Consider the following 16,571-nt stretch of genomic DNA (forward strand, 5'->3'; position numbering starts at 1 on the left):
TGACTAGGTTTAGGTCCCTAGAGCATGTAGCTCGGAGGGATTGGGATTTCTTTAAGTGGAGCATGTCCAGCAGTTCTGGGTTTGACATATGTTTGTATGTTAGGCAGAAATCGCCTCTTGAGTAGGCGATATGTGATGGAGTAAAGCTGGAATTTTTTTAGACTATCTGCGTAAGGCATCTGTTTGAGGCCCGGTAATCCTCTTTGTGAGGTATTTCTGCGGCCTTTCCAGTTGTTGTAGATGTCTTGTGAGGTACATACCAAAAAGGGGCGCTGTACACTATAATGGGTCTAATGAGTGACGAGTAGAGGGCAACAATGACCTCTTTTTTTCCTGAATGAGAAACCTTTTGTGATGAGGTGTGCAATGTAGGATTTCCTGACTACTGTGGCGATGTGATTATCAAAGGAGAGTACTGTCCATCTGTGTCCCAAGGTCTCATCACATATTTGGTGTTAAGTAGACTACCACCTATGTGGTGGCTCATGAGTACAGAGTTTTTACCAAAGGGGATGACCATGCATTTTTTGGCATTGAGCTTGAGGCCATAGCTCTGACACCAAGCATCTGTCTCAGTGAGGCCCTTTTGTAGGATGTCCACATCATTAGGAGTTTGTTATGGCTCTTAGTTTTCAGTCATCTGCAAATGTCATTAGCCAAAGACCTTCTGTGTTAGCCTATACTTCAGAAAAGTAGATGCCAAACAGGAGAGGACCCAGGACTGAACCCTGTGGTACTACACTTGTCAATAGTCTGAAGTCGGATTTGGAGTCTGCTTTCACAATGTGGGTTCGGTCAGTGAGCCAGTTGGCAACCCATCTTGTGACATGGAGATTTATACCTAGTTTGGTGAGTTTATCTATAATTCCACAGTGGGGGAGTGTGTCAAAAGCCTTGGTGAGATCTGAATAGGCCATGTGAACCACCTTGCCCTCGTCTATGGCTTTGGTGGCTGCTTCAAAGAAGCCTGTCTGGTTTAGGAGATATGATCTGCCTTTTACAAACCCGACCTGGGTGGGGTCCAGAGTTTAGAAATTACCAATGTCTTTGTTTATAAGTTCCATGATGATACGTTCCATGGCCTTGCAGACCAGGCTCGTTAGGCTAATGGGGCGGTAGTTTCCGGGGTCCATGTTGGCTCCCCTTTGGTGGAGTGAGATTACCATTGCTGTGCACCATTCATTGGGCGCAAAGCCTGAAGTGAGGCTATGATTGAACATGGTGCTTAGGTGGGGTGCCAGTTCATTCTCTAGTTCATTTAGAACGCAGCCTGGGATGCTGTCAGGTCCCATGGATGCTGTGTTCTTGACTTTGGAGAGTGTGGTTTTTACCTGTGCAGCCGTGATTACAGAAACTTTGCATTTCGTCCGGTATAGATATGGGCCCTTTAGGGGGTGAGAGGGGGGTAAAGTTAGCAGCACGAATGCTTTGTGGTTGTCTTTAGAATCAGTGGCAATTTTGTTTTTATAACTAGCTTTGGAGGATTTTATGAGGGATCTCAGCTTCTTACTGAGGCTGACCAGGGAGTTCCTCCAATCATGGGATTTTACTCTCTTCTACAACAGTTTCTTTCTTCTGTTGTAGAGTTTGTTTATGGCAGAGGACCACCAGATTGGCTTCCTTTTTTTGGAGGATAGCATCTTGGTTCTGTTAGGGATAGCACGATCCATGCACTCTTGTAAGTGCTTATAAAGTGCATTTATGTAGGATTCAGCAGTCGTACGTTTATTGTCCACCTGCATGGGTGTTGTGAAGTTTGCCACTTCTGTCTTGTGTGAAGTTGGCTTTGGAGAATTCTTTTATGGTGGTTTCCTTAATGGGGGGTGGGGTCGGGATGTGGATGTCTAGGCTAATTAGCTTGTGGTCAGATCTGATCAACAAGGAATTGACCTCTGGTGTGTAACACAGGTCGCCCATGTTGGCAATGACCAGGTTTAGGATATTGCTGCCCCTGGTTGGGGGTGTGGATAAGTTGATCCATGGCGTTGAAATTTATGAATTCCAGAAAACGTTGAGCAAAAGAGTTGGTGCACGAGTACCAAGTTAATGGTGGGGTAGTTGAAATCACCCATTTATTAGTTTGTTGGGTTGTACCTTAATATATTCCAGTGTATCAAGAAATGAGTGGGAATCCTGGGACATGGTGGGGGATCTGTAGCCAGTTACAGTTTGGATTGTGGTCTTGCCCCCAGAATTAGTTGCACTTGGATAATCTCGGATAAATTATGCTGAGCAACTAGCCTGGAGGTGTGGATATCCTTAATGAATATGGACACACCTCCACCTTTAGTGTTTTGGTCCAGGTTAGGTGGCCAAAAGGTGTGGTATGAATTATAGCCTGGTAATGCAGGGGTGCTCTCTGGAGTCTTGAACTAGGTCTGTCACTGCACAGATGCCTATATTCTCCATTTTAAGGAGTGCCTCGAGTGAATGCATTTTGATGTTTAGACTTCTAGCATTGAGTAGCATTACCCTCAGATTTTACTTGCTTGTATCTGTTACAGTGGTGAATTTGTCATTTGAACGTTGCCTAAAAAAGGTACTATAGGGATGGCAAGAGCCTTAGCCAGTGTCCGGAATCACAAGGGTGACGGGTGCAGGCCATCTTTGGCAAAGCATCGTGGTCTGTCAATCATGTCATCCCAGGCAGACAGATACTGGATTCCCTTAGAATGGCACCAGAAGCTTAGCCAATTGTTGGTCAATCATTTTGTCCTTGTACTGTGTGGTATCATTCTGGGTGGATGGCAGGATGCTACTCAGGGCTAGGGTCATACCTGCCTGGGCTACAAGATTGGAGAGCTCCTCCATGTCTCTTCATGTAGTCCAGGGAAGTAGGTACGTCTCAGGTCATTCACACCAACATGGACAATGATAGTCATAGTTGCACTTGTTGTGGAGTGACCTGAGTGCGTGCATTATGTGGCGGATCCTGGCACCCTACAGGCAGCTGACAGCAACTTTCTCCTCGTTTAACCTGATGAGTGGGACATCAGTGTGCCTGACTACAGAGTCACCTATGACTAGAGTGTTTGGTACATTGTTATGCCTTATGGGCTGTGGTTGAGTGGCACACTGAGTTTGTGGATGATGTGTCATTTGGGTTGTGTGGGGGGGGTGGAGGTTACTTGCATTTCTGCTTTGGAGGTCTCTGTTGCGTGAGCAGATTTTTATTGAGAGCCTCCGTGAATGTAGGTGTGCGTTTTGTGTTGCTATGTGTGTGTTTTGGTGGTGTAGGTTTTGGGGGACTGTGATTGGTGTGGTACATGTGTTTACCTTCTCCTCTTGACTGTCTAGTCCAGTCTTGGGTGAAGAGAGCTTTGCTTCCAGTTTGGCTATATAAGTGCATCTCTCTCAGGTTGTAGTGTTTGGTGGAAGGAGGAGAGGGTTGTCTGTGTACATAAGGTAATTGTTGCATTGCCCCAAGATGCCCAGATTCATCAGGTAGACAGGAGAAAACACTGGGAGCTGACCCTTACACATGCCTGGATAGGTGCTTATTAAGTACTAAAAACTGTTTTCTTCTAGACAAGTGAGGAAATGCGAGTGCTGTAGTAATTTATAGCTTATTTAGTGCTTACGAGTTCTGAACAAGTGCTGAGCTCAAAGAAACAGATTTGAGTGCTAAAACTAAAAAACTGGCTAGCTCTAAGGGAGAATTTGAAGAGCGACATTATGGCACCGGGAATAGTTTAACCCTAGCTAAGCGGCGATGCATAAAGTGCATTTTTTTTAATATAACAGTAGCAAATGAGCAAATTGATTTAAACAAATTAACCAATAAAACGCTAAACACTGAGCCCCGTTCTAGCAGTCTTTGATCAGACAAGTTCTAACTTCACACCCTGCCACTAGGATGCAGGGGAACCTTCTCCAAAAAAGGATGGTCTGGATTAGTGCTCAAGTTATACAAATGAAGCTAGATTCAGCAGGACTGTATTTAGTCCATGCTACAGCAAACAAGGCATGCCAATTTCAGAAGGAAAGTTCAAATAAGCAGGTACAATAAGCCTTTAACCAGAAACTCCCAGCTCAGAAGGGCAGAATCTACCCTGTCCTCCCACAAGAGTGCAGACCACACCTTCTTAATGTAAAATAGCTGGCCCGAAGCCCAAGTGTTTAAACCAGAACTAATACACTTTTAGAATAACAGACACTAAGCCTTCAATCTGCAACTCCCAACTTCATGTAAGGTACCTGTCCTGCCACAACAGTGCAGACCGCAAACCTTCTTAATGTATAACAACTGGTCTGAAGTCCAAGTGCTTCAACTAAAGGCTTAGAATAACAGTTGCAATTTAATCAGGCTAACGAGCAGTAATAAATGCAGCAGAATAAATGGAATAAAGTAGGAAGAAAGACAAATACAGTAAAAGCAGATGAATAAAGTGCAATTTTTTTATAACCATAGAAAACGAGCAAACTGATTTAAACAAATTACCCAAACCAGTAAAAAAGCTTAAAACTGAGCCCTGTTCCAGCAGTCTTCAATCAATCAAGTTCTAACTGCACACTCCTGTCACTAGGGTGCAGGGAAACCTTCTCCAAAAAAGATGGCCTGGATTAGTGCTCAAGTTATACAAACAAAGCTATATTTAGCATGCCTGTATCTAGTCTGTGCTACAGCAAACGAGGTGTGCCAATTTCAGAAAGAAACAGTTCAGATAAGCAGGCGCAATCATTCTTTAACCAGAAGTTCCCAGCTCAGAAGGGCAGAGTCTAATCTCTCCTCCCACAAGAGTGCAGACCACAAACCTTCTTGATATAAAATAACTAGACTGAAGCCCAAGTGCGTAAACCACAACTAATACGCTTTTAGAATAACAGACACTGAGCCTTCAATCAGCAATTCCTAACTTAGAAGGATGTAAGCTACTTGTCCTGCCACAACAGTGCAGACCACAAACCTTCTTAATGTAAAACAACTGGTCTGAAGCCCAAGTGCTTAAACCAAAAGGCTTAGAATATAGTTGCAATTTAATCAGGCTACTGCCAAGCAGTAATAAATGCAGCAGAATAAATACAATTGAGTACTTTTAAGAAGAGGCAAAATAAAGTGAAAGTATTTTTTTTTTTTTTTTTTTTTTTTTTACTGAGCCTAATATCTCATGATCATGCGTGACTGACCAGGGTGCCTTATAAAAGCTGACGTGATTTGCTGGACATTCATAGTGAATTATTCAGCATGAGATGTACAGGACTGCAATTAATAAGGAATGTTTGCAAAAAAAATGAAAAGCATCACATATTTTCCATATTTACTTGAACTGGAGAAATGGAGTGCAGTAGTCATGTTGGCAATGGCATGTGCAAGTTATGGGTGTAAATTCCATTATAACATGTTGCATAATGTGAAGGCTTGCAGCAATGCAAACATGTTTACCAAATAAATTTATATCTGAATTAATACTGTGTGTGGCATACACGCAAAGAAATAGTGCATCTTATATACAGCATTATGGCACCTAATTTTGATATTCATAGTTTCCATCTAACTTACAAGCTTTTGTCGCTTAATATTGTTGTTTTGAACTATTGTGAAAATTTGTATTGATTGTGCTTAGTCACAGGACTTCAGTGTGCCTTACTCTCTCTTCTCGCACACCAATGGATTGCTTTAGAAAGAACAATTCACTTTCTGATGTGTTGGGGGAATCTTATGACTCTTTGTTTGGTCTTAATGCTTAATAAATTTTGGCAGGTAAATACCATTTCTCTTTTATAAATGTGCAATATAAATTTGAGTGGCACCAGACATTCTTCTGATTATACTACTGTGCAGCCCACTGTCTAATAAGCATCTTTAAAATTTAGCAGTTTTGTAACTTGCACTGTTTGAGATATTGCATATCATTTGAGGTGTGCTCACAGGATTTGGGAAAGAACCTCTCTGGAAAACAAGTAATTTCCTAGCTTGAAAATTTTCAGAAAGCAAGATTGGTTAGCTTTCTTCTGCCCAAGACTGAGTTAGTAAGGATTTTGTGGAAGCTGAAGTTTGCTGCCTTCCTTTTCTCATGTACTAATTATGTAAAACTTGCTGACTGATTCAAAATGCATGCATTTTAAAGACGCATTAAATGTTATACACAAGTAAAGGTAATGATTCTGCAGTATGATTTTGATTGACAATGTTATCACTTAGTGGTGAAATGCTATGCATTTTTTCTTTGGAGTTCTTAATTTAGTTTTAACAAAACTGTCGATTCCATTTCTTTGTTATTGTCCTGTGTTATGTAACAGCTTGAGGAATCCCGTTATTTTTTTTTATTTAGAATCCAAAAAGCTACTGAGTCCCTGAAAACTTTCCAGCCTTCAGCCAGTGCTTCTTTTGAGCCATTTGTCATTGAGGTCAGCAATGAAGAAAACCTTCTTAAAAATTTGTCCTTTAGCAGTGGTATGTCATCAGGTAATATACCTCAGTTATTTGTGGGATGTGTTTGATCATTGATGGTATGTCAGCATATAGCTGCCTACTACTTGAATAAAGAATATTTTGTATTTCTGTAATCAAAACAACTGTGTCTTTCTAAAATTTGTCCTGTATAAACTCATGCCAGGCATATTTTGGGCTTGCAACGGTGAGTGTATTTGAAAGATCAAAAAGTTGCCCTTCCCAACCTGCAAGTGTTGTGTATTTTCTGCTTTGATTTTGTATTGTTTAATTGTATCCTTTTTCTCTGGTAATTCTCTGTACCTCCAGGCCAAGTGCCATAGGTGGTAGGACCACTGAGAGGATAAAACTTTTGCAGGCTGCATTAAGTTTTCACTTTCTCCCATCTTGTACCTCAGAAGCCATTACTCTGTCATCTTTTCTACATTTAATTATGGGTGGAGATGGACAACTCCAGTCTGATATTTTTCCCCCAAAGGCAAAAACAAAGTTAGTCAGTAAAACTGTTTTGGCTATAGTTGTTCATTTTGGTTTTTGCCCTCTGGTTGCTTCCTTTTAGACAGTGGAGACACCTGTGGCTCACTACAAGGGGGACACCTAATAAAAGTAGTGGATGTTAGCCAGTGGCTGCTGAGCCCACACTGTTACAGCTGGTTTCCTGCTGGCAGCCAAGGAGAAGTTGGTGTAAGATGGTCCATCAAAGCACACTTTCTCTTTGAAGATAACAATGGCAGAGCTCGGAAGAGCAACGGGGGTTGGGGGGGGGGCTGCAAAACGAATTGGTTAGGTTACACCCCAGGACCAACAAGCTGCCCTGCTCCCTTCCACTTGACTCAAGCTGGGGAATTACCCAGAATCCATTTTTATACTCTGGGGTATGAGGGTTCCACACCCCTAGAAGCTCTAAAGATCTGAATGTTTTGTACCACCAAATTGTATAATAAATACTATATTATTGTAAGCCAATAGAACCCCAGGGTTAAATGATCTTATTTCCATCTCACCCCTTCTTAAATTGAAATCCGCTAAATTATAAAATATTGAAGTGCATCCATTATTATTTGTGTTTTTAAATTACATTCATCATTTTAAGTATCTGCATCGTTTTATAATATAGTATTTATTATACAATTTGGTACATATATTTTAGGAGACTTATTAAATATTTATTATTTTTAAATATATATTTTTTAATTTTTAACAATATTGTGAAGTAAAGTACTACTTTTTTATTGGATTTTATGTATTTTCATTCCCCCATATCGTGGCAGTATTTTTTAATTACTGTGTGATTTTAAATTTTAATAGATGTAATAGTTAATTATTGGGTATAAATGTGTAAACAGGTGTTTGTGTTCACTGTTTTGTTTCTGAAGAAGCCTGGGTGGTACTCTGACGAAAACGCTCTGTACAAGGTCAGCGTTAAGGATATTTGTAATAAAGGTGTTCCTGGCTGGTGATTACTTGAATTTTTTTTAACCTTCTTTTGGTTTTTTGGTTGGCGCTTTTTGGCTCATTTCATCGTGGTTTCTGAACGTTTTGTCTTATTGTTGATAGGTAATTACTCTTTAAATGCATTTTTCTTTTAACTGCCACCCAGATGAGTTATAGCGTTTATATCACGTTATCGAAAGATGAAAATAGCGAATGCTATTTCATCGAACCTAAAATATCTTAACCACATAATATCGAACATTCAGAACAGCGAATATTTTCCTTGGGAAAAAATCGCTATTCTGAAATGCACACAGCACAAGCATACCTAAAAAACGTCAATACACACACATGCACTTATAATCCTACAACTAACCCTACACTAAACTATACATACACTACTATCTATCCACTTACCCTAACCCAAACCCTAACCCTAAGGTCCGTCCCTATTGCACACTCACCTAACCCTAACTCACTTAACACCTCCCCTAAACCTAATTCACTTAACCCGTGCCTTAACCCTAACTCGCTTAACCCGTGCCCTAATCCTAACAATCGCACACTTACCTGAACCCGACGCGTAAATCACCACAGCGCTGAAAATAGCGAAGCCACAGAACTGGCCAACCAAATTCTTTCCCTAGGAAATAAATCGGTGTTCTGCACCTTCGCTATTTTTAGCATTCGATTTAAAACGGGTCGATATTATAACATTCAAAGTTTTAAAACTTTGATGTTCTGATATAGACCCGAGTTATATACGTGCCTGACATTGTGTGTGTAGAGACAAAAATAGTTAAATACAGTAGAAAGTCGAATATCTGAACTAATTGAGACCTAGGGTAGTTCGGATAATCAAACATATAATTGAACCGGATAAAAAACCTCAAAAATGTTTTTGATGAGCATTAAACAAGAAAAATAAAACCTTTACTGTAAGTGCGAAATGATACAGTATATTATTGTAGTACAAGCTCAAAAAATATGCACAAGCAAATATGTATAATGTTTACATATTCAGACTTTGATTTTTCCAACCCGAAAGGTTTGGAAGGCTATGTTTGGATATTTGTCATTTTGAATAATCAACTCTGTTGTACAGATTTTATACATGTTATATATTCCATAATAAACGCACACTGCACGTTCACCTTTAGGGAAATTGGAGGAATGATATTTCTCTAATGCATGTTTGAGATGCTGGAGGAAACCATAGCAACAGGAATAGACACCAAGACAAGAAATTTAAACTTCCCATAGAAAAAGCCACAGCTAGGAACTCAACCAGAGCAAGTTACTGTGAAATGGCAAAGCTTCTCTCTGGACCACTGTGGCCATGAGCAGTTGCTTTGACACGTACCTTTTTCCTGTCAAACCACCAAAGCCCGTCACCTGTTATGTGCAAGAGGTATGCTTGTGATAGTGAAGAAATTATAAGCCAGTTTGCTGCTCTTACACTGCAACCCCCCCCCCCCCGTACATACTAGATTAAGCCAGAGCAATATTTGTTTTACACTAATTACAGCAAGACTAAATCATAATGTGTGGAGCCGCACCAGATCACTGACTGTTCTGCATTCATCAGGAGTAATGAATACTTGTGTATGATTTCACAGAATGGATTTTGCCTCTTATTTTTGTCTTGTCCCTTGTAAAAATTTTGATTTGCTGGTAAATTGCTCAAGATAAGACTTTCAGAAATTTCTAACATTAAAGATTCTTAATTTTTATTATACAAAACAAATGCGTGGTGATGTGAAATATATTTTATTAACATTAAGTGCATTAGATTAGTATTTCAAGTGTGTTCCTGGTTTTGAACCATTGTTCTGCCATTAATTTTTGCTTTGCTCAGAATTGTTGAGCAGAAAAGTTGTCTTGCCAATATTTGTAAAACTCCCTGAAGGAGAAGACCATCACTGAAGATCTAGAGTGTCTTTTCTTAAAATCCCAGATAAGCATTGAGATCGTTTGCTCTTTGCTATCTATCTCTAGCTCTTATTTTGCTCTTCTTTGCTTACTGTCTTTATCCTGGGAAGGTTATGTCACAACCCTGTTTAGGATTAAGTGTGTAATAGTAGAATGAATGACTTATCTTTCACCATTTTTCCCCAACCAGCAGCAGCTTTTGCAGGGCCACCACACAGTCAAGGATGTTAAGCCACTGATATTTTGAGTGCCTAAAGTCAGCCATGATAGTTTTACTGGCGAGAATACCCTTCAGCAGGATTTAACTATGTCAAGGACATTGTCAGTAGTAAAAGATTTAATGAAATGATAAAGCTTGATACTTGATGGAAGACTATTAAAACAGTCAAAGATTTGTCATCATAGTTATTATTTAGTCATATGGTTTATCAAGTACCCAAAGCTGCTGCAGTAGCCTTTATTTTGGCAAATATAACTAAATGTTGATGTTGGGTAGTCCGATCTCACCTTCATTTTTACATATGGGTTCAGAGCCAATCCTCTGCTCCGACTTGGCTGATTTACAAGCTGGAAGACTTCTGGTTGGCTCATGGCTAAGCAGGTATCCCATGGTGCATCAGTACAATCCTCCGATCTCGTTTGCCGCGTCGGCAAGTTCGGCTGTGCTTCTCTTGGCTCTGGCTAAGTTTTTCAAATTCTTTATATTCAATATCATATTTCAATGCTTTATTAGAACTTTTATTGTATATTTAGTGTTACTAATATATTAGGCAGTTTTATTGCTTGCCCTTTTTGAGTGCAACTTAGTTTACTAGTGGTTATTGGGTATCCTGTGTGCCAGTTAGTTTTGGGCGCCGTTGCGCATTTTTTGATTATTAGGTAGAGTATTAGTTTTTGGCGGATTTCCGCTCTTAGTCAACAGAGGCTCCTGTTGTCTTGTCTGTTTATTCTGACCTTTTTTGGTCACCGTTGGCAGTTAGTTTTCTGCTATATTGAGATTGTTTGTTTTTGGTGGGGATTGCAGCCTCCCTAGCAATACTACCTGTTATTAGAAATATAGAAATTTATTGTGTCATTTATGTTTTCTTTTGTGTGAGTGGGCTTTCCTTTCTGGTCTGTTTAAATTAGAAGACCTAGCTTTCTCTACACCGGGCTAGGCCCGTTTAAGTTAGAGGACCTAGTCCTCGTGTAACTCCTTTTTAGGGCTAGGCCTGTTTTAGAGTACTTAGTCCTCCTCCTTTTTCTCCCTTTCAATCTCTCTGGGTTTTGTGTGTAACAATGTCTAAGGAAAGTAAGGAGTATAAACCCTCTGGGTTCAAAAAGTGCATGAAATGCTCCCAAACGATGTCTATCGGATGACCACAGTAACTGTCTCTACTGCCTACGGGCCATCCACTTGCTGGAATCGTACTTGTTCTGCCATGCTTTCTTTCCTAGAGTGTTACAGGGGAGAAAGAACAAAGTCATACTGTAGGGTCTATTGAAACCATGCTTTGAGGAAGCACTATACAGTTCTTCCGCTTCCTCTAACTCTGGGAAATCAAAATCCTCAAGAAGGCCTTCTCCGGCACTGGCTGGTGTCTTGGAGCCACCTCCTAAACAGTCGAAACAGTCCAAATCTGCCTCCTCGACTCCTCAGCCTTTGGAGCCGAAGGAGAGCATCATGGTGGTGTCAGTCAGTTACAGGTGTTTCGGAGCCGATCTCTGAACCTATTGATACAGCAGTTGACTCTGCTACTCTGAGCCGGTCTGTAAGCTCCCTACCAATTTCCGTAACAATTAAGTCTGAAGTGCCCCCTAGGTCAAGATCCCCATACTATGTCTTCCAGGAGCCTCTCAGAAGATGATGTGGAGAGGGTAGTGCTGAAACTCCTTACCAAAGTTGTTGTTGGCTCTGACTGTCTGCTCCAGAGCCACTTGGCCCAGCTTTGCCCTTGACTGGTATTTCTCCTCCGACCCCTACTGGCCTTTCGGAGCCGGAATGCTTGGTGCCAACGGAGGAAATGCCAGCTACAGCTCACTTTGTTGCTGCCTTGGAGCTGGGTTCGGCTCAGACACGCTGTGTGCCGTCCGTCATGTCCAGGGGCCGAAGCTCTCCTGTTGGCTCTGACAGGGGGAGGGTTGGAATCTATCTTCGGTTCCGAGCCTTCCTCTCGGTACTTCGGTGAGGGTGAGCTCAGACCCTGCATCTATCTAAGAGCCGACAGCTCTGGCTCCAGCGTCGACCCTCGTCTCTTCGGAGCGTGGGAGATTTTCGGAGCCGGAGAGGTCGTGTTTCAGATGATAATGTGCTGTCTCATTCTCCAGCCCCTACCAGTGGCACCAGCACTCTTCCCCCGAGAGCACCCACTTCAGTCTCAGTCCCTACTCTCTGGAGACAGCAGAGACCTGCAGCCTCAGGAGACCTCGGCTGGTGGCCCCCACTCTTCCGAGGAGCCTCCCTGGAAGAAGTTATGTAAGAGGAAACATGCTGACTCCCAGGATGAGTTTTTGACATCGGGCACTGACCTCAAGGAGTCTGAAGGGTCCCCCAAGTCGTCCTCTGATGTCTCCTTTGTGGACATTTTAGAGATCCTTAGGCAGAGGTGCAACTGGCCCACTGTTAACCCTTCTGATGAGTCTGTGTACCTGAAGGCTTTCGAGTCTCAACCTTCTGCCTCTTGGGTGTCTCCACCTTTTGACGAACTGATGGATCTAGTTAGTCGAAAGGTGTGGGATACACCTGACACCGTGGAGCCAGTCCCCAGGAGACTGAACAAGTTCCTGTCTGCCCCTCCTAGTAAAGAGTTCTTGTCCAAGGGCGTTCCTGTAGATGCCATGGTGGTGGCGGCCACGAAGGAGGAGTTGGCGAAGACTTCATCTGTTCATCTGCTAAACAAGGAGTCTCGACAGATGGACAGATTTGGGAAGCGTATCTTTAGTTCAGTGGTCTTTACCCTTCGATTGCTGAACTATCTCACGCACTTCACGAGGTTGCAGAGGGATCTCCTCAAGGAGTTAGGAGATTCCATACAAGGTGCGTGTACTGAGGGAGTTCTTGACAAGATTTCTACTCAGTTGTCCACCTTAAATTCTGTGGTTAACTCCTCATGCAGCTTATCTTATGCTGTGGGTGGAGCGAGTAGAGCAGCGGGTTCCGGAGTTGCCTTGAGGCACCACTTCTGGATGCTCTTATGTAATTTTGCTTAACCAAGTCTACTTTCACCAGTGCCCTGTTTGATGGTTCCTCATTGTTTGGTTCCAAGGTGACGGATACACTCCGTCGGTGTGAGCAAGAAGGAAAGATTCTTTCTGCCGTGGGAGTGCGTTTTACTGTCCTTTCCGGACCATACCCCAAGGGTCAAAAGGGTGGTAAAATGTGGTTCAAGAAGTCCCAAAGGGTCTTTCCTGACACACACAGTGAATCCTCCTTCAGAGGCAGAGGAGGAGGAGGAAACTGCAGATGTCGCCCTAGAGGCAGGGGCAGTCCGCAGTACCAACAAGGCCATGATTCCTTTCGAGGACTGCCTCATCAGCGCTCCTGATGTGGAGCCCGACTGCGCTTCTCTGAGGTCGGTCGGTGGTCGCATTTCTTTGTACCAAGAAGCCTGGTTAAATATCACCCAAGACAAGTGGGTACAAAGAGTTGTTCCCAGAGGCTTATATCATGCCCTTTTCCCTATCACCGTTTGTTCCCAAAAGGATCCCAGAGGTACCACCCAATCACACAGATCAGGCAACTGTGGAGATCAAAAAGTTGCTCTTAAAGAGTCATCCAGCCCATCCCAGCAGACCAGATAGGATCCAGAACTTACTCCAGGTTCTTTTTAGTTCCAAAACAAACTGAAGATTGGAGGCCGATATTGGACCTCAGCAGATTGAACGAATCAGTGAAGCAAAGTTTTGGATGGTAACACTGCAGTCTATACTCTCATTGTTAGGGAAAGACTTTTGGATGTGCTCTTTGGATCTTCAGGACACCTACTACCACATAAAAATGGACAAGGCATCCAGAAGCCATCTACACTTCCGGCTGGGAGCCAGTCACTATCAGATGTTCTTCGCGTTTCACTGTTGCAGTCATTACATTTGGGTAATCTGCTGGCAGGTTGCCCTCAGTTGACCTGATTAATAAAGTCTTGGGTTCTGCGTCTGTTGCTGTCCCTTCTTCCATGATGTCAGGTCGTCAGGGGTATAAAACATGCAGCCAACGCCATTACATCAGTCTTTCTTGCCGTGTGGTGCCCGAAGCAGAAGCAGTTCACAAGTGCCTGTCGATCGACTCCTGAAAATTTCGTTTTCGAGTTTCAGAACCAAAGTCTTCAACTTAAAGCTAAGTACCCCGTTGGGGAAACTTTTTCTTGCTCCTTACCGATGTCAGCAGAAGTTAATAATTGCATTACTTGTGTAAAGCAAATACCTCATAAAGATTTTAATTCGTACTGTATTCCTTGCCTAGGCCCTGACCATGACGTACCTTGCTGTCGGTTTTGTGCTTTATTTAATCAGCGCACTTTCCGTTGTCAGTACATTTTTGCCTCTAAATATTTCTGTTCTCAGTTTAATTATCCAGAAATGTCGTTGGTTAGCCATCCGACTACCGGGATTCCGAAAAAACGCAAAGATAAAGACAGAGACAGGCCGTTGAGGTCCAAAACTGCCGACAACGCTTCTCCTAAGCCAGTCGCCAGTACTCAGTGAGGTGCTTTCGCTGCCCCTGATACCCGCTACGTCTGACTCGCAGGCCTCTACTTGAGACCCTTTCGGAGTCCGGTATGCTGAGAGATACTTCACCTATGGAACCCGCGGATGTCTCTACCTTGGATGGGACCGGAGCCACTGTGCAGGCACCGGCTTCTGAGGGGTGTATTCAGGCCTACAGACTTGCATATTAAATCGACACCGCCTTTATTACTAAGGCCTAAATCTCAATCCATGTCTAAAAAAACAATTTTCAGGCCCCTATGCCTAAAACACAAATGATAAAAATGGCTGAGGATCTAATTACTCTAATCAGGGGTAGTCAATCCCCCCAGGAGGCCTAGGGCTGAGCTTGATCTAATGACCTGGATTTGTCCATTCCTACTTATGAGGATTCTGATGCAGAGGATTCCATTCCCTCTGCTTCCCCTCCTGAGGATTTTTCTTTTGGGGGAAACTTTACATACTTTAAGGGAGCATTTTCACTGGGAAAGCCAGGAATTTTCTGATTCAAAAAAGAGGCTTAGGGATTTCCTCCTCCTACCTCAGCATAGGCCTTTGGCTATACCTCCTGTACTAGACATTGTGGATGATGTGTTTTCGGAAATCCAGTTTGGCCCCTGATTCCCTGCCCTCCGGCTCCTAGTAAACCTGATGGATACTACTGGGTTCCTGCGTCCCACAAGTTCCTTTTCAAAAATCCTGTTGCAGATCCAGAAACTATTTCTCAGGGGCCCAAGGGCAGTAAGGCTTCTACTGCTAAAAATCCTACCCCTTCTGATGGAGACTCCAAGACGCTGGATAGATGGGGTAAAAAAGTTTATACTTCTGCAACCTTGGCAATCAGAGCTTTAAACTGCCAATTTCATATGTTAAAATATCAACAGCATATTATTGGACTGCTTAAACAGAAAATTATATTGTTTCCTGACTCTGTGGAAAATAAAGATTTACAGGATTTAATGCATTCTGCTGAACAAGTTGGAAAAGTTACTTTGCAATGTGGTTTTGATTCTTTAGAGGCCTCTTGCAGGGCTGCTGTTACTGGGTGTGTGCTTAAAAGGCATGCTTGGCTTAAGGAGCAATCTTTGCCTGATCATGTTAAAGTTAAATTGTTTGGATGCTCCTTTAAATCAGGACCGCCTGTTTAGCAATAAGGCTGAAGAAGTTCTTAAAAAGATGGAAGATAAAGCTAAATCTATGCAGACTGTAAGTGCAACCTCCAAGATTTAGTAGGCACTGGCCTACTAGGAATTGGTCCTTTCCGGCCCCTTACAGGTCTTCTCAAGCCAAACCCAGACACAGCAAAAAACCAGGGGACTCTCTCAGAACTAAGCAGTGGGGGGCTTCCACTTCCAAATCTGGAAATAAGACACCCCCCTATGGTAAACAGTCTCAATGACTTCCTTTTAAAATTTCCAAGCACTTTATCTTTTAACCGCCCCTTTGGGAGGAAAGATTGCTCTTCATGCAAAGAACTGGGAACTCATAACCCAGGACAAATGGGTTTTAAATAGTGTCCCAGAGATACAGATTTCATTTCCATATGTTGACAACACCAAACGGGTGGCCAGACCTGCCCCCAAATCAGTGGGCAGAAACATGGGAGCTGCTCAACTGGTACCAGAAGAGGAAAAGGGACAATGTTTCTATTCCAGGCTTTCTCTGGTACCCAGAAAAGACAAATCATGGCGTCCAGTCCTGGACCTCTCTACTCTAAACACCTTTCTGGAGATTCCAAAATTCAAGATGCTGACTCTTCACCAGTTGCTTCCTATGCTAGGCAAAGACTCCTGGTTGGCAACTCTAGATTTAAAAGAAGCATACCTGCACATCCCAATCAGGGAATCTTGCAGAAGATACCTACGCTTCAAAACAGGCTACTTACATGATCAGTTCTCTGCACTGTCCTTTGGCTTGTCTACTGCACCCAGGGTATTCACAAAGTGCTTGGCTCCAGTTATTGCATTTTGCAGGCAAAGAAATATTCAAATATATCCATACCTGAATGATTGTCTAATTCAGGCGGAAAACCAGGGCAAAGCTCTAAATCATCTGGTGTTTGTAAAAAGGGTTCTAACTTGTCTGGGTTACACCATAAACGAAAAGAAATCACAACTGGTACCTTGTCAGC

The 16,571-nt window shown here is 42.5% G+C and overlaps 1 protein-coding gene across 2 annotated transcripts in view; it reads left to right on the forward strand.

The window, feature by feature from the left end:
- TRIM36 (tripartite motif containing 36) overlaps window positions 1-16,571 on the forward strand; it is a 1,224,111-nt gene that overhangs the window by 855,783 nt on the left and 351,757 nt on the right. For both annotated transcript variants that reach the window (XM_044059328.1, XM_044059329.1), the window contains exon 7: window positions 6,273-6,406. In XM_044059328.1, coding sequence (XP_043915263.1) covers window positions 6,273-6,406 — 134 coding nt within the window. The remainder of the gene's footprint in view (window positions 1-6,272; window positions 6,407-16,571) is intronic.

This window comes from Protopterus annectens, chromosome 17.part0 (genome assembly GCF_019279795.1).
Source record: "Protopterus annectens isolate FY-2018-M chromosome 17.part0, PAN1.0, whole genome shotgun sequence".
Lineage (NCBI taxonomy): Eukaryota > Metazoa > Chordata > Ceratodontiformes > Protopteridae > Protopterus > Protopterus annectens.